The sequence below is a fragment of the Anabrus simplex genome, chromosome 4 (genome assembly GCF_040414725.1).
Source record: "Anabrus simplex isolate iqAnaSimp1 chromosome 4, ASM4041472v1, whole genome shotgun sequence".
NCBI lineage: Eukaryota > Metazoa > Arthropoda > Insecta > Orthoptera > Tettigoniidae > Anabrus > Anabrus simplex.
Window position 1 is genome coordinate 347,969,697 of NC_090268.1, and position 18,563 is coordinate 347,988,259.

The 18,563-nt window shown below is 38.6% G+C and overlaps 1 protein-coding gene across 7 annotated transcripts in view; it reads left to right on the forward strand.

The window, feature by feature from the left end:
- The window catches only part of Prp4k (Pre-mRNA processing factor 4 kinase), a 355,103-nt gene that overhangs the window by 121,024 nt on the left and 215,516 nt on the right, over window positions 1–18,563 (forward strand). For all 7 annotated transcript variants that reach the window (XR_010859850.2, XR_010859849.2, XR_010859851.2 and 4 more), the window contains exon 9: window positions 7,581–7,901. Coding sequence is in view for 2 of the 7 variants with exons in the window: in XM_067145757.2 (XP_067001858.2) it covers window positions 7,581–7,901 (321 nt within the window). In the remaining 5 variants the exon portion in view is untranslated. The remainder of the gene's footprint in view (window positions 1–7,580; window positions 7,902–18,563) is intronic.

The following is an 18,563-nucleotide window of genomic DNA, read 5'->3' on the forward strand; positions in this document are numbered from 1 at the left end:
TTGGGATCATTTTTCCAGGTATGATCGAAACCAGTCATTAACAATTCCTCTAACTCCAGTCTGGTATAATTTGTGCAACAATATTTCATGATCAACAGTATCAAATGCCTTTGAAAGATCAAGAAATAGTCCTATCACAGTTTAATCATTATCAAGAGCATTTACAACCAACTGTGTAAAATGTGGTAAAGCAAAGTACTTTTGCCAGCTCTGAACCTGTGTTATGCATTATTTAACAAGTTATATTTGATTAAAAATTTAGTAAGCTGATCTTTCATAACACATTCACATATTTTTGAAATAACAGGAAGCATCATCTTCATCATCATCATCATCAGTGTCCCATACCAGTCACCCGGGTGTAGTTAGGAAGTATTGATATTGGTCTGTAATTATGTAAATCATGTAAGTTTCCACTTTTAAAGACTGGGATAACTAGCTATTTTTAAGAGATTAGGAAACTGACCACTAGAAAACGATTCATTGATAAGTTAAAGCCGTACCAGACAAAGAGCACATTTTTTAACGAGTTTTGCGGGAATTTCATCTACACCTCTGGAAGTTTTATTCTTTGAAGACTGTATGATTTTAAGTTCAATTCTGTTACTGGAGTTATTTACATAGAGTTTTGCACAGAGTCCTGGTAATACATCTGATTTATTTGTATTTTCAACTTTGTATGGTGGGGATAGAAAGAAATCATTTATATAATTAGCCAGATGATTTGTAGTCCCTTATCTTTTTTTATGGCAGCAACTTTATTTCCAGCTCCATGTCTGTTGTTTTCTCCCCTGATTACATATGGTTCGTGATTTATTGCACGACTCTAACTTTCTTGTTATTGTCCATGATCTTAGCTGCCCTAAGAACTCTTCGATAGACTGATTTGTAGTTTTTTTTAACATACTTGCAAAAATCCAGGTCACAACTCTGCTGTGTTAATCTACTTAGTAATTTACATTTTTGACTTAAAATCCGCAACCCTTCGTGATCCATGACTTTTTTTGAAGTTTCATTAATTACTGCAAGTTTTTTGGAAAATGTAATTCAAATTGCATTTAAAAAATGCTTAAAAAGGTTCTATACTTTTGTTTGATGCTATGACCAAATGGTATTGGAGCCCCGGTCTGAAGTTCAAGACTTTTAATGAAAGTGTCACATGCAACTGCAGAGAAAAAACAAGTTAATTGTGCTTGCTTCATTTTGGTTCAATGTTTGTTAACATTCTCAATTTCTAGTTGCAAAATTTGAGCATGATGATCTGATAATCCAAAATTTATATTGGATGCTTGCATTTTGGAACAATGGAAATTAATACAAATGTCTATGTCTCCATTTCCATGTGACAGGCCACGGATCCCTTGGAAACAACTTGGTGAGTGAAGTAGATTTTGATTGAGTGCTGTTAATATTAATGGGGCTTATGGAAGAAAGAAAGTAGAACTGGCTGAGTCAACAAAGAGTTGTATTCACCATGTGAGTGAGCAGATAAGGATGAAGTTGACAAGTTTTATGAATCACTGAGTGACATCATAGTCAGCGTCAAGAGCAAGGATGGGGTAGTGCTAATGGGTGATTTCAGTGCGAGAATTGGAAATTGATCTGAAGATTCTGAGAATGTGATAGGCAAATGTGAGGAAGATATGGAAGCAAATAGGAATGAAAGCATCTTCTAGACTTTTGTGCTAGTATGGATTTAGCAGTTGCAGATTCATTCTTCAAGCATAAGGCCATTCATTGTTGAACGTGGGAGGGTATCAGCATCAGATCCAGAATAGACTTTGAATACAGAAAATCTGTCAGGAATGTATGGGTATTCTGGAGATTTTTTCAGTGGTACAGACCACTGACTAATCTGCATTGAGCTATAACTAGGCCTGGTATAGAGAAAGTGAAGTTTGTCTGCAGAAAATCTTTAGGATGAGAAAATTAAAAGTACATGAATATGATTACTGAAAAGTTCCAAAGAATCACAGGGACGAGCCTCCTCCAGTTTGTCCTGTCCAACCACAAATGCTGCTCATATATGCAACGCCAGTTCACATCTCTAATTTCAAGGTCCTTCAATATTTGTTTTTCCCAAATATCACAAGGCCTTCCTCTTAGTCTCTTCCCAAGAACATTGTGGTCAAAGTATGTTCGAGGAGTCCTGTGAGGGTCCATTCTTTACATGTGACCATACCATTGCAAACTCTTCACTTCTAGAGTCTCCAGCAAGCTTCTTTCCAATCCAAGCTGTTGCCGGATATCCACATTCCTTATTTTATCCATTTTTGCTTTTTGTAGACAAGAATGGAGGAACTTCATTTCTGTTGCCTGAAGACTACTCCTTGTTGGTCCAGCAAGTGTTGCTGCTTCCAGGCCATACATCAATATAGGTACCAGATATACCTTCACAAGCCAATCCTGGAAACCAGTGGAAATGCTTCATCCCAAAATATTTGACGTACATCGTGATAGAATTGGGAAGCTTTCTGCATTCCGTTGCCAATCTCTTGATGTATGGTACTGTCGGACGACAGAACACTACCGAAATACTGGAAGTTGTCTACAATATCCATCTCCTCATCTCCAATTCTTAGATGAACTGCTGGAGAGTTTCTACTCATCACCAAGCCAACTGTCTTCATATTGCTGATTTTGAGACCTAAGGTTGTAAAAGCTTCATACCAGAGATCTAGTCTAGTTTGTACTACCGCTTTTTTCTCACCCCACACCAATACATCATCAGCAAAAACCAGGCTATCAGTCGTTGGATCCTGTCTTTTAACCACTTTTAAAACTTCATCCATTATGATTATGAAGAGAAGGGGTGAAAGACAACTTCCTTGCCGGACTCCACTCTTTGTTTCAAACCAACCTGATCTTCCATCCTGGACCTGGACACAACACTTGGTTTCATCACTTGTACTCATGCTGTGATGTCATCGGGCAATTTTTTATGTCTCAAACTTTCCTATATATGCCTGCATGGTGTGTGGTCATATGCTTTCTCGATGTCCAGAAAAACATTTATAAGTGTTTTACCTTTCTCCCAATACTTCTCATAGAGCATTTTGGTGGCAAAAATGAGGTCTATAGTTGATCTGTGAGGTCTAAATCCATGTTGTTCCTCCTCAAGTGTAGGTATGTAACATAAAAAGTTATTACATTAAAGCCTTGTTAATTCAAAATCATTGGGACGCAAAAATCGGACTTTGAATGACGTGATTTTGAATTAACTGCCGACTTGTAATTCAGAAATGCCAACCCTTGCCGCGTCACAAAATATTCTAAGACCCGTTACTGCATGCAGTTAACCTTGATTCATAGTTTAAACTTTTCAAATGCCATGAAAAAAAAAAAAAAAAAAAAACTATTCCCAAAATGTATCCAAGCTGTGTTTACATTATTCAAATTATGCATTTGGATAACTCGCTGACAAACATAACCTCGCGCAACAAAAAAAATAACCATGATTCAAAGACAGAAGAACTATGCTGGCTCGCTTGTGCAAGTGCCTTTATTCACTCGATTACTGTACTGTATGCATTTTCAAAGGTACCAACTCTTATGGATTATCCGTAATTATTACGGATTTCCCCTCACAATTACAGCCAAAGGGTAAATTATTACGGAAAAGCAACATTATAAAAAAATATAATTTCTACGGAAAAAATAGGGAAAGAAGGAAAAAAGAATCTGTTCGAGTATCAGTACTAGACTCTCTTCGTTTCAATGCTTGTGAGTTGGCAAGATACTTATTCGATCGTGACTTCCTTTTGCTACCCGTGTGCGTCTTGAAATTCATTGTGAATGAAGGAACTCTACTCTGCTATTCTTCACTTTAAAACATAACCTTGAATTATTGCAGTATTAAGTGTACCCGACAGTAACTCTCCCACAGAAAGAGTTTTCAGTGTTAATAGGAAAAAACAGAAGGACTTCAGGCCTACAATAATCACATCTACACTGGAATTGCTTATTGTTCACAAGGTGAAAATGTCCTTACAGGGGGAAGGATGCTACAAGAAAAATCCCACACAAAAGCAGCTGCTGTGTGGGAAACAAGCTACAAAGAATATTTTATGACAAAATTAACTGGTAATGTGCAAATTTATTGTGTAATAAGATATATTTTAGAATTATTGTTGTCGGGAAGGTCAAAGAGGGTGTAATTATCCAGAAGGAATGAGTGTGCTTTGGATTTGACTCCAAAATTTTTTGGAGGGTATGGGAGGGTGATTACGGAAAAGCCATTTCAAAGGTTGGCACCTGTGCATTTTCGATGTCCTGCCCTTGCATGGAAGGTACCCAATGCCCTCAAAACATCGTGGCTTATCGAACTTTCCTATGAAAGCAGGAATCTAACAGGCTTCAAATCAGGAATCCTATGAACAGCCATTTCAGTATGATGAGACTCATATTAACTTATAGTTTTCCTGCCTGGAGTCCCACCACAGTCAGTAACTTTAACAAGCTTTAGAGCATACAGCACCACGTGGAGATGCTAGTAACTTACTGCTCCCATCTTCATTCAGCTAAACTTCCCTCAGTTGAAACTATTGTCAGAAGAACTGACTTGATCTTCCTTTAAAAATTCCTTGCCAGCTCCATTAATCTCGACCCTTTTCATTGCCTTTCCCTGTCCTGAATCGATAAACTTGTAATAGTTGAACATCTAATTAATTTTCATTCAAATCAAGTCAGTGGATTTTTTTTGCTAAAGAAGAGAATGATGTTTCTCAAAACATGTACGATTAAATAATATGTATTAAACTTTTTCTTAATAGTATTGACAAGGCGGATCATATTATCTCCTGTTTTTCAGTGTAGCGACATTGTCATTTCCTTACCCTTTGCTCTGTTCACAGAGGAATTAATTTTGTCCCTCAATTTGCTCGTACCTCGTCCCACCAATCTGGTCACTACTTCCACTCCTCACGACTCTGGAATGGACTATCGCCTGAAATAAAAGCCTTGCTTCTATTGCAGTTTACAAATCAGGTAAAAAAGATGTGATAAATCTGTGTGTAAATGAACAGGAGCGAAAGTGAGTATAAATATTATAGAGTATAAATGTTACTATACAAGTGTAAATAATATGTGAATAATGTGATTATTGTAAATAATTCTTTAGTTAGTCTGTGAAGCATTTAATGTAGATGGAGTGAACCCTCCATCCATAAATTGTGCATGATTTGTGGTAAATAAATACATTAAATTAAATAAATAAATAAATAAATAAATAATATCATAGGATATAAACTTCATTGTTTTGATCCGTATAGAATTGTGTTCACAATATTAATTATAAAATTAATGTTGTAATGGTCCACCTTTCAATACTCTAATATGCAATATTTCTGAAGTACATTACTAAACTAGGGACTAGTTTCGGCCTTGGTTGGCCAGCATCAGCCTTAATGTAATACTTCTGATAACTAAACAAATGTACAAACATACAATTGACATAAAACAAATGTATAAATACACAATTGACATTAAAAATCTGGGATGAATTATGTGTAAAATTGGAAAAGTAGATTAGGCTCTAAATTCTTAGCGTCTGGAGTATGCTCATCATCCAAATTCTTTCTTGCGTTAATATTCATAGAATTGTTAGTTCCATCACTGCTAATCAAATTCCAATTGCAAAATGGGAACTGGTAAATGTTGATTCTGTAGTCAAGTCATCAATCACCAAATCTTTGAAAAAAGATAAACAAAACAGCTCTTCCCTTTGTATCTTTACGTTCAACAAACAAATTTACAAAGTCACCAACATCTTCAAAAAGCACGATGTAAAAATAGTTTTCAAAACCAACAATAGGAATGCACAAATCTTACATAATGCCACTTCCATAAACAAGTTCAATAGTTATTCAAAATCAGGATTATTTGCAACAGTTGTTATTCTTCTTACATCAGACAGACTGGGAGGAACTTTAATATAAGGTACTCGGAACATGCCAATACCCTGAAGTACAATTAATTTTCAGATGTAGGACAGCATATGCATGACTATAATCACAAATCCACAGACACAAAACAAGATATGGAAATTCTCAAAATCGTTAACAAAGGACCCCTCCTTACCATTACAGAAAGCTGCTTCATACATATAGATCAATATTTTAACCCAAATCGTAATTTTAATAACATTTCAGAAAAGCCAAATATCCTATTTGACCTTCCCATTTTCAGAAACTTCAAACCAACAAGTCATAATTCAGTTTTTCATAACATTCACAGCACTTTTCCTCAGCAGCCATCTGTTTTCCCACATTCTTTGGCCCCGCCTTAATTCCCCCTCTCCATGCCCCTCCTTTCCCTCCACCCCCTCTCCTTTCCCCGACCTCTCTCCTTGCCCCACCCCTTCCTTTTCCTTTGAATCTCTCAACTGTTAGTATGAGGCACACAACAATAGGCCACGCACCATTGTCGCAACAAGAGGTAAGTCTCGTATAACCTATGCCATTTGACTAACACGCTCTCTCCTTTAGTTCATTAATTTTGTCTATTATTTATTCACGTTAACTTCATGGACACCGTAATGAATTGCAAAATTATACCAGCCACAAATTAAAAATGTCTCAGTTTTAACGATTTCTTCATGTGCCATCCTGGCAATGTCCAACAGTATTTCATCATGTTTTTAAATAGCATTATGGGAACATTTTATTTACATTGTTTGATGTGGAAACACCATCCAGCAGCTCTGCCTCAGCTGGTGGTTATTTACAGTGGCGTCCAGTGTCTTGCATACTGCTAATATCACTCAAGTAGATTTGGTGATTGACGACCTGACTACAGAATCAACATTTACCAGTTCCCATTTTGCAATTGAAATTGTAATGATTAGCAGTGATGGAACTAACAATTCTATGAATATTAACACAAGAAAGAGTTTGGATGATGAGCTTACTCCAGATGCTAAGAATTTAGAGCCTAATTTATTTTTTAAATTTTACACATAGTTCATCCCAGATTTTTAATGTCAGTTGTGTATTTGTACATTTGTTTTATGTCAATTGTGTGTTTGTACACTTGTTTAGTTATTAGAAGTGTTACATTAAGGCTGATGGTGGCCAGCCAAGGCCGAAACTAATCGCTGATTTAGTAATGTAATTCAGAAATATTGCATATTATAGTATTGAAAGGTGGACCATTACGACATTAATTTTATAATTATTATTGTAAATAATATCATCCAGACAAAGTAGTCTTGCTCCGAATGTTATTAGGTTATTACTCTGCTCCACCCAAGCCTCATCAGCTTCCATATACTCACAACCATAAATGAGATTGAGACTTTTGTGGAAGCTATATTTTGCTCTGGCCTATGCCAAGGGACAGATGCTAAAATATTGCATCCAGCAAAAAATAGCAACAGGTACAACAGGCCCATTGTCATTGTTGTTGAAAGTTGTACAATAATATTGTTGCCTATATTTTTTTTAAATGTATTTTTCATGCAGAATACCTGAAAAGAAAGTTATCCTTTAAAAATAAGGCTGTCCAACTTTTATGATGTATTTATGATAGCTAATTGCGGTAGTGTGTATATATGTGAAGAATATTTTTGGTGAATGTTTCAGAGGCTTGGTGCTGTTAGTGAAGATTCCAACATATCTGTAACTAATCTGTCTGGACGTAGTAGTCCTTCCGAGAGACCAGCCATGATGTCAGAAGACAATAATAGTCTCAATGAGCAGTCTTTAAAATCAAGTGAAGCAACTCCTTCGAAGGATGGAGAGGATGAAATGAAACAACAAAATAGAAAGTCTAGGTTTACTTCTAATGATGCTGCAGAAGAGGACAAAGAAAATGCAAATAAATTAGATAAGCGGGATCGTAAAGATGGCAAGAAAAATGAATGGGACATGTTTGCTGAAGCTGATACATTAGAAGCCTATAATGTATGTATTGTTTTGGTTTATATTTAAATGTCTTATCTTCCTTCAATTGTTATTACTAATTGTATTTATCTTCACAACTTTATTTAAACTAGCTGTTGGACCTGCTGCTGTTGATGAGGTAGGTTTTGTATGATTGCAGTAGTAATGCGCTGTAGTGGAGATGAGTGGCAACAAAGGAGACAAAGCAGATCTTAACTAACAATGTTCAGTCAGTGTAATATTATTGTTGATAAGTTTTAGGTACTTAGGGCATTTTAAGTCATCACATTTTGTTTTCTTCCAGCTCATTGTTATTAAAGCATTCGAGGCCTAGGCTTTCAACTGCCTCTTTTATGTTGTTTTTTTTTTCACTCATTCTTCGAGTGATCGTTATTTTTCTTCTCATTTTGTTTGACGTTAATATCGAGAGGCACATCAATGTGTGTCGTTCCCACTCTTGCCCACAGATGTGTGACAAAATTGTGACGTGGCAAATCACCTTAATTTTAATATAAATATATAATATCTCATTGTTTCTCCATAAACACATGGGCGCCAGCCTTCAAGCTTATGGCTTGAATACGATAGTTGATAATTAATAATGACTCTTAAATACTCCCAGGGGTGGGGTGATGGAATACTAACCATTAAGTACACTAACTTGGAAGTTAAGGATCATTAATAAGAATTTCCGAAAATACAAATTGAATCAGCTATTTATTAGGATGAAAAACATGACGTAACGGCGTATTAACAAAATGTGAACTTACGGAAGCAAAAGAAAAATTGAATGAAATAAACTCTAAGAACATGAATTGTTACATGGAGACTTGCAGTAATTTATGCCATTAGCTCACCATTTGTAGACTCTATCTGGATACGATCTATGTAGCGGATGATGTTTGATGGACCTCTCGTACAGGCGTCGTCATCTCTCATTCTTGGTTCCACTCCTATTCCTGATTCATGCATACTCCACTAGCTGTACTACAACTTTCCTGACTTTAACACTTCCTACAGTACTCCTTACATAAAGTCGTAATGAATCCTAATTTTAATAGCAAAACCACCATGGGTTACGTTCATGGAGAGAATACACTTGTATTCTTCCATATTACAGAAATGTAGCATAATTTTTCACAGGGAATTGATTAAGGCTTCCGATGATGATCAGAAACCTCGCTCGGGGAGTGACCGACGTGCAGAGGTTGAAAGCGGTGTATTGGTGATAAGCTGTTTTTTCTTCCTGACCTTCGAAGCCCGGGCTCTGCACGTACGTGAAAAGGTTTCATTGTACCGTACGACTGTACGCCCGTACATTTCAGGGCAAAACAGGTGTTACAACTGCTGGAAATTTGCCTACACCGTATTGCGATATCAGGCTCCAACGACCTGAAAGATGTGTGGGAAAAGTGAGCATGCTGGTGTCGACTGCACACCGCCATCACCCATCTGCGTGTGTCAACTGCACGGGTGCACATGCTCCAGTCTCCAAGGAGTGTCCCACATTCAGGGAGGAGAAGAAGATCCAGGATATTTAAACTCTGGATAAGTTATCCTTGTACCAAACTCAGTACAAAGAAAGCATTGAAAAGTCTAAGCCACCAACAGGCAGGAGTATTTAATGGAACTGGTCCCCTAAAATGTTGGAGGAGAAGCGTTCTCCAACCCATTTGAGTGTTACAGCATCCCCATATAAAATGGCATACGGTATGCTGGATCTCCTTCAAAGAATACAGAAACGGCGTCCAAGAGCAAGAGGCCTCGAGGCCTCGACAGCGACAAGGACGGTGGAAAATGGCAGTTAGCTGGGCAAAAGAAGCAAAGCAGTTTTCCTGATATCATTGCATTACCCATCCACACAATAGCACTGCAACTGCAATAGTTATCCATGTTGTCTGGCTGTTAAGTCAACTTAAGGCGGGATTCCACTGAGGCAACATTTGGGCGACATGGAGCATGCGACAGTGAAGCATGCTGCAGTCGACTTTCAATTGAAGAAACACGGCGCGACATGTAGCGTGCGGCTGTGTGGCATGAGACATGTTGCCACCTGTCGAACACTCTCTGGTGCCGCATGCTTCAAAAATATGCTTGTCGAACACTGTCGCCCGGGATCCAACAGTGTGTGGATCGGTGCTACAATTTCCGTGCGACAAGATGAAGTGGGCTATTGAAAACACTGCGAATTTAATTGGGGATTATCACAATGCTCCGGAATTGCGGAATGTAACATTGAGTGATTATAAAAACAGTAGGAAAGAAAGCATACATTAAAACGGCCCCCAGAAAAATATGACTACAGAGTCCACGAACTGAAGAAAATTTTAAAAATGCGTTCAGCTTTCCACCGAGAGCATAAAAAATTCAGAAAATGAAAACTGGTGTTGCTTCTCTATTGAGAGGAAATCTGTGGTTCGCGTATAATCTACTTACCTTTCTTCTTGACATCGATGCTCCAAACGTCAGGTTACAATGAGGAACGTGAGATGAATTGATTTTATGCTACTGTTTTCCTCTAATAAATGAAATAAGTTAACTGCTTATGAACTTTTGTAATAAGATTGAGATTTTTTCAATGCCCACCGGGCTGAGTGGCTCAGACGGTTGAGGCGCTGGTCTTCTGACCCCAACTTGGCAGGTTCGATCCTGGCTCAGTCCGGTGGTATTTGAAGGTGCTCAGATACATCAGCCTCGTGTCGGTGGCACTTGAAGGAATTTCTGCGGGCCTAAATTGCGGCACCTCGGCATCTTAGAAAACCATAAAAGTAGATAGTGGGACGTAAAGCCATTATTATTATTATTATTATTATTATTATTATTATTATTATTATTATTATTAGTATTATTATTATTAAGTTCCTGGTTTTTATCCTTATTAGTACTGGCAATAGTTTGCATTAGAAATAAATAAATTAGAGATAACTATTAAAATAGAATTTAATGACATCATAGTACTAACTACAACAACAATAATAAACTTGGAAGGTTCGATTCTAACTCAGTCCGGTGGTATTTGAAGGTGTTCTAGTAGACCTACGTCAGCCTCGTGTCGGTAGATTTACTGGCACGTAAAATAACGCCTGCTGCACTAAATTCCGGCACCTCGGCGACTCAGAAAACCGTAAAAGTTGTTAGTGGGACTTGAAGCCAATAACATTATTGTATAACAATAATAATAATAATAATAATAATAATAATAATAATAATAATAATAATAATAATAATAATAAAAAAAAATTCTACATATCAGTATATTATGGCATTTCCATGCCTATGGATTTCTCGTAAACACGTCGTTTAATAGCATAACAACAAATGGTTCTCTTTCTACACTGTTAACACACAACAATCTACTTTTTATTCGGATACTCTTCGCCGCTACTCTAATTACGCAGTCTTCCAACACTGTTTCATCATAGTCTTTTTCTTCCTCACTATGTCTACTTATTGCCGGCCCCGTGGTGTAGGGGTAGCGTGCCTACCTCTTACCCGGAGGCTCCAGGCTCGATTCCCAGCCAGGTCAGGGATTTTTACTTGGGCCTGAGGGCTGGTTCGAGGTCCACTCAGCCGAGGTGCCGCAATTTAGGCCCGCAGAAATTCCTTCAAGTGCCACCGACACGAGGAGCTGTCTGACGGTGAGATAGCGGCCCCGGTCTAGAAATCAAAGAATAGCGACCGAGAGGATTCGTCGTGCTGACCACACGACACCTCGTAATCGGCAGGCCTTCGGGCTGAGCAGCGGTCGTTTCGTAGGCCAAGGTCCTTCAAGGGCTGTAGTGCCATGGTATTTTTGCCTACTTGTTGTCATAGTTGCCACGAGTTATCTTTCATTAGTCTAGTATAACTGTATTAGAAATGTGAACTATAAGGGGGTAAAATAATCAAAATAGGGTTAGGATATTCTGCTTAAAACTAATACATTTAAAATTTTAAAATATCATTAAATTCCAGTGAACAATAAGTTTCTAAATCATCCCGTACCTCTCGGCATACATATTCTGTAATGGTACAACGACCTTCATCTGACAAAGTATTCCAAAAAATCATCACTAATGGCTTTCGCCTCTTGAAAATTCCGACGTGGTTTGTTTGCCAAGGGCTCCATGTCTTATCAGCTTGGATCACTCCGCGCCATGCACATTTCCGGGATGATTCGTGAGATGATAGATTGAGAAATTCGAAACAAGGAAGTATAGCTGTCACCAACCGGTCGAAGTCGAGTGAGGAACTGTTGTCTTGGTTGCATTGATGGAATAACGTTTGTAGTTGGCGACAAGTCTCCACAAGTGACGCATGCTACACCCGGCAACACATGTAGCATGCCACATCTTTTGTGCACGACTGACAACAAGCCGCATGCTACAAAGAGCAACATTTGTTGCCAGCCGCATGCTCCATGTCGCCCAAATGTTGCCTCAGTGGAATCCCGCCTTAATATCCATCTCTGCAGCAACCATAGTCTGTCTACAGGAATCTTGTTTGAGACTGGACATGACACAACTATGAGAGGATATTGTCTTCATTCCAAAGTCCAAGTACAACTTATAAATTTCATTTTTTTGTCCCGTATTGGCATCGGTTCAACCTAACCTTAGTTAAAGTCCAAGTAGCTTTGGATGGTGGGGCAACTGGGGGCATTTTTACCATAGTGCGCTTAACATATTCATTGAAGAAGTGACAGTCTTAACCCAGCTGAATGCAGTTGCAGGTCGCACTCCGTTACTAGTAATGACAACAGTGCACAACATGTACTTTCCACCAGACTACGATCTTCACATTAATGAACTCTTCATATTTGATTTCTCTATTACGCCCTCTTTTCCTTTTACTGGGAGTAGTGAATGCCTGTAACACACACTGGGGTTCTCCTTCATGCTGTAGGGGGAGGCTTCTTGAGCAATTGATTCACCAATTTGATATTTTGTGTGCTCAACAGGGGAACTTACACGCTTCAGCAGCGCACATGGCACATTCTCCCACCTGGATGTCACCTTGTGCATTAAGGCCACAGTCAATTCCTTCCCATTCCTAGCGCTTTCCTGTTTCGTTGTTGCCATAAGACCTATCTGTGTTAGTAAAATAAAAGGAAAAAACTTATCGCACTCTTGAATCAAAGGCAGTCTGAAGTACAGAAGCATTAGTTCCTTTGATGGGCCAATTGACCACATTATTCAAAACGCACAGTGATGGCCAATAAGATGCTGGGGTCTATTGACGACCAGGTTTCTTCCGTTACAGCTGGAATTCTAGCTGCAGCAGAGGAAGCCAATACCTTCCTCGTCCAGCATTCCTTGTCGGAAGCAGGTCCCATGGTGGACTGACTAAATTGCAGCAATCCTACATGATCTTCAATGGACTTTTAAGCATTATTGCCGAAATCCTATGATGGCCAACCGTATTACGTTCAAGCGCCTGCGTGCTTTCTTGATTTGAGAGAGTAAGAAATATACTTGGGAAATGTATGTCTCTTCCATGACAGCACATGCACCATCGCAAGTGTAGACAAACTCAGCTATTTTTTCCGAGTCCAGAACATGACCTCAATCAATGAAATCTCTGTTGATGGTGATATAGTTACTATTCCTTCAGTCATTGCAGATCGCATTGTGTCGCATTTTGCAGACACGTCCAGCTCTGTGAGATATGACCCTGCATTTCTGCTTATTAAGCACGAGACAGAGGCACACCATATCTCCTTCATTCTAGTGCTTTTTATTCCTATAATGTGTCTTTCACGGTGTTGGAATTGTGGAGTGTACTTGCGCTGTGCAGGGATATGGCTCCTCAATTGGACTAAGTCCACAATCAGAGGTTAAACATTTGAGTGACCAATATCTCAAGGATATCCTCACTCATTCAATAGAATATGGAGTGAGGGAGCATTTCTATCACAGTGGCGTGAGGGAATTGTAACATCAATTCCCAAGCCAGGTAAGATCCAAAGCTTCTGGTTATAGGCCAAAATGCATTACAAATAGCCTCTTTAAGCTATTTAAAAGGATGGTGAACCGGTGACTTGTGTGGGCCATGGAAGAGAGAGGTCTCTTAACTGACTACCAGTGTGGTTTTCTCTCTGGGTCTGCCGCCGATCATCTGGTCAGACTGGGTAGTGCCCTTCGAGTAGGCAGAAGGAACACTTAATCATTATGTTTTATGACCGACAAAAAGCTTACGACACTACCCGACTATATGGGATTATCTCCACACTACACCAGTGGGGATTTTGGGGTAATTTACAAATGTCTATTGAGAACTTTGGCTCTTTTGATTCTAAGTAGGGAATGTTTATTCTCAGTATTTTGTTCAAGAAAATGGAGTACCACAGGGATCTGTATGGAGTGTCACACCGTTCACAATCGCCAACTATTACAAGTGATTAATCTCATTATTAGACCGTATTGAAGTTCAGTATATTAAAACTTTTTGCAATTAATTTATTTAAAACCACCTATTCAATACTTTACAGTCTTTAAGACTTATATAATCATTCTAAGGTTGTATGGTACATGTTTCACCTGTCATCGCAGGCATCATCAGCCATAAATTCTATAATCTAGGTCAGAGCTGTTATATTAATACTATTTTTAATAATTGTTTACAATAATTTACATTGATGTATAGGGACATTATAGTCACATTTGGATTGAATCGGTTAATCCTGTTTTAAAGTTCTAAATGGATATAATATTTATGTTCCCATCTAATGGAGATAATATAAAATAATGTTAACACTCATAATGTTGATACAGGGTTGACAATTGAAGTCAAATGGGAATCAAAATATTTACACAGAATTTTGCAGTAAATACAAGAAATCAATACGTTTAGCTTAAAATGATTTGTGGATTAGTTAAAATCTGCTATAGATTAAAATCTTTTCTTTTTTGAAACGAGAGTCTTTATTAATAATATTTGAAGTGAATATGCTGGTTAGAGGGCAGGTATAGCTAGAAGAGGATGCTTGATCAAGTCTCATTCATATAACAAATTAATCCTTCTTCTCTTTAAATATGCAAGTATGCTGCCTAGACCGTGAAGTTTATGAAGTTATCATCCGTGTAAGGGTGAAGAGGAGTTTGACTGGATTCTTAGGTGTAAATGAAACGGCTTGTGATACGTGTTGAAGCCTGTGGAATAAGACGAGAAAGTGTGTGAGTTGCTATATTGGAATTGTTCAATAGTAGAATTAATTTTCTTAACACCCTTTAGACTTTAGGAGAGATGTCCGGCAGCGACGCTTGTGTGAGGTTGTCTGACAGTCGTCTTACCTCTACTCTTTATATTGTAGGGATGTGTCATTGTTGGTTGGGAGTGTGGAGGGTGGGCGTGGCGTTAAGATCGCTATTGGTATGCGTAGGGCAAGGAGTGTGGCCAGGCGACGAGACATTAGCTGCTGTTGATATAGGGGTATTAATGCTGGATGTATAGTGAAGATTTTAAAAAAAATTGTCATTGTTTATGTTGAGAGATGACAATAAGTTAGGAATTTGCTCAGTGACCGGGCTCTTTGTTTCTACGATGTCATTTAGATTTTGATTCTTATTGAAGTGCTGGTCCAAGAAGATATAGGTGCTCTCGAATTTAGTCATTAAACTGCCCTTATTGATAATCTTCAAGATCTGAAGGTCCTGGTCTATAGTGGTGAAGCTATGTCCCGTTTCCCTCATATGAATACTCATAGTGGAGTGTTTGTTATGCTTAGATGCATTGTAATGCTCTAAGTATCTCGTTTGAAAGCTGCGCACTGTGAGTTTTCTTACGTGGGACAAACTGGACGTAGCTTTCAAACGAGATACTTAGAGCATTACAATGCATCTAAGCACAACAAACACTCCGCTATGAGTATTCATATGAGAGAAACAGGACATAGCTCCACCACTATAGACCAGGACCTTCAGATCTTAAAGATTATCATTAAGGGAAGTTTAATGACTGAATTCGAGAGCACCTATATCTTTTTGGACCAGCACTTCAATAAGAATCAAAATCTAAATGACATCGTAGAAACAAAGAGCCTGGTCATTGAGCAAATTCCTAACTCATTGTCATCTCTCAACATAAACAATGACAATTTTTAAAAAATCTTCAACTATAAATCCAGCATGAATACCCCTATATCAACAGCAGCTAATGTCCCCTCGCCTGGCCACACTCCTTCCCCTACGCATACCAACAGCGTTCTTAATGCTCCGTCCACCCCTCTCCACCCGACACACTCTCCTTCCCCTACACGTACCAATAGCGATCTTTTTTTGCTTTACGTTGCACCGACACAGATAGGTCTTATAGCGACGATGGGATAGGAAAGGAGGGGGAAGGAAGCGGCCGTGGCCTTAATTAAGGTACAGCCCCAGCATTTGCCTGGTGTGAAAATGGGAAACCACGGAAAACCATCTTCAGGGCTGCCGACAGTGGGGTTCGAACCTACTATCTCCCGAATACTGGATACTGGCCGCACTTAAGCGACTGCAGCTATCGAGCTCGGTAATAGCGATCTTAACGCCACGCCCACCCCTCTTCACCCGACACACTCCCCACCAACAATGACACATCCCTACAATACGAAGAGTAGAGTAAAGCGACTGTCAGACTGCCTCACACAAGCAACGCTGCCTGGACATCTCTCTTAAAGTCTAAAGGGTAAGTGTTAAGAAGATTAATTCTACTATTGAACAATTCCAATATAGCAGCTGACACACTTTTTCGTCTTATTCAGACTTCAACACGCATCACAAGCCATTTCATTTACACCTAAGAATACAGTTGAACTCCTCTTCACACTTACATGGATGATAATTTCATAAGCTTCACGATCTAGGCAGCATACGTGCATATTTAAAGAGAAGAAGGATTAATATGTTATATGAATGAGACTTGATCAAACATCCTCTTCTAGCTATACTTGCCCTCTAACCAGCATCTTCACTTCAAAGACTCTCGTTTCAATAAAGAAAATATTTTAATCTATAGAAAATTTTAACTAATCTACAAAATCATTTTAAGCTAAACGTATTGATTTCTTGTATATACTGAAAAATTCTGTTAAATATTTTGATTCCCATTTGACTTCAATTGTCAACACAATATAAACATTATGAGTGTTAATATTATTTTATATTATCTCCATTAGATGGGAACATAAATATTATATCCATTTAGAACTTTAAAACAGGATTAACCAGTTCAATCCAAATTTGACTATGTCCTTATACATCAATGTAAATTATTGTAAACAATTAGTTTTTAAAAATAGTTATAACATCCACTTCAGAGCTCTGACTTAGCTTATAGAATTTATGGCTGATGATGCCTGCGATGACAGGTGAAAGATGTACCATTACAACCTTAGAATGATTATATGTCTTAAAGACTGTAAAGTATTGAATAGGTGGTTTTAAATAAATTGTAAAAGGTTTTAATAAATCACCAACTATGACATAGTTAGCGCTGTTAGACCCACAGTTTTTTCATCGTATGTACACGATTTTGCTCTATATTTCGGTTCTGGAGGGATGGTATTTGCTGAGAGATACCTACAGCAAGCCATTAACCCAGTCAGCAGATTGGTCCTGCCACATGGTTTTCGATTTTCAGTGGCATAAACCTCAGTTGTACACTTCTGTTGATGTCATTCTGTGTGTCCTGAACCAAAGCTCCTCTTGTGAAACAATGTCTTACCAGTGGTAGACATCTGCAGGTTCCTGGGTTTCGCATTTTGATAAGAGACTAATGTGGCCCCACATCCGTCATTTGAAGGTTGCTTGCACGAAGAGACTTACATGTTCGAGTTAAAATGTTAGTTTCTCAGCAGCACTTCATGGGCCGCTGAGCATGCGGTGCTGCTGAGTTTTTAGATGGCTACGGTCCTTTCCTGGATTGATTATGATAGTGTAACTTATGGTTCAGCAGCAAGATCTATGCTGAACCTTCTAGACATTATTCATCATAGTGGAGTTGGCTGGTAACCGAAGCTTTCCTTACTAGCACGATTCCCAGCGTATGCACTGAATTGGTAGTTCACCTTTACAGATAAGGCAGCAGGAGAAACTCCTTGTGTATGCTGCCAAAATTCTTTAAATGCTACAACATCCAAGCTATCAAGCAATCAACCCATACCAACAGAGGTACCAAAACTGGCCGAATGCCACACAACCGGTTGGGATTCAGATTGATAGCTTGAGTCATAGAGTTGGATGTGGCTATCTGTGTTTATCTTGAGCAGATCCCTAGCAAGGTACTTCCGTGGCTAGTTCCACAGCCGGATGTACGGCTAGATGTGCTCCATGTTCACCTTGGATCCATGAATGTCTGTTCATCGGAGGTATTTCCATTACTTAGTTCACCAATGTCCAGACACGCAACATGTCTTCACAGATGGTTGTAAGATATGGGATGCTCTTTTGTCTCTGATAAAGTAAGCATGAAGATCTCGCTTCCTAGTGTCTGTAACATGCATACTGCAGAGAGCTTCACCATCTTAGATGCTCTACAGTTTGCTGAACAGTAAAAGATGCCACTTTCTTGTGTGTATCAACTCGTTAAGCTCTCTGCAGTCTGTTGATATCTCTTTCCTGCATAAGCTCTCTGCAATCTGTTGATACAGTGAAACCTCGTTAATGCGTTCCTCATCAACATGTTTTTCCGCTTAGCATGTTGTAAATTCAAAGTCCCAATTCTCAT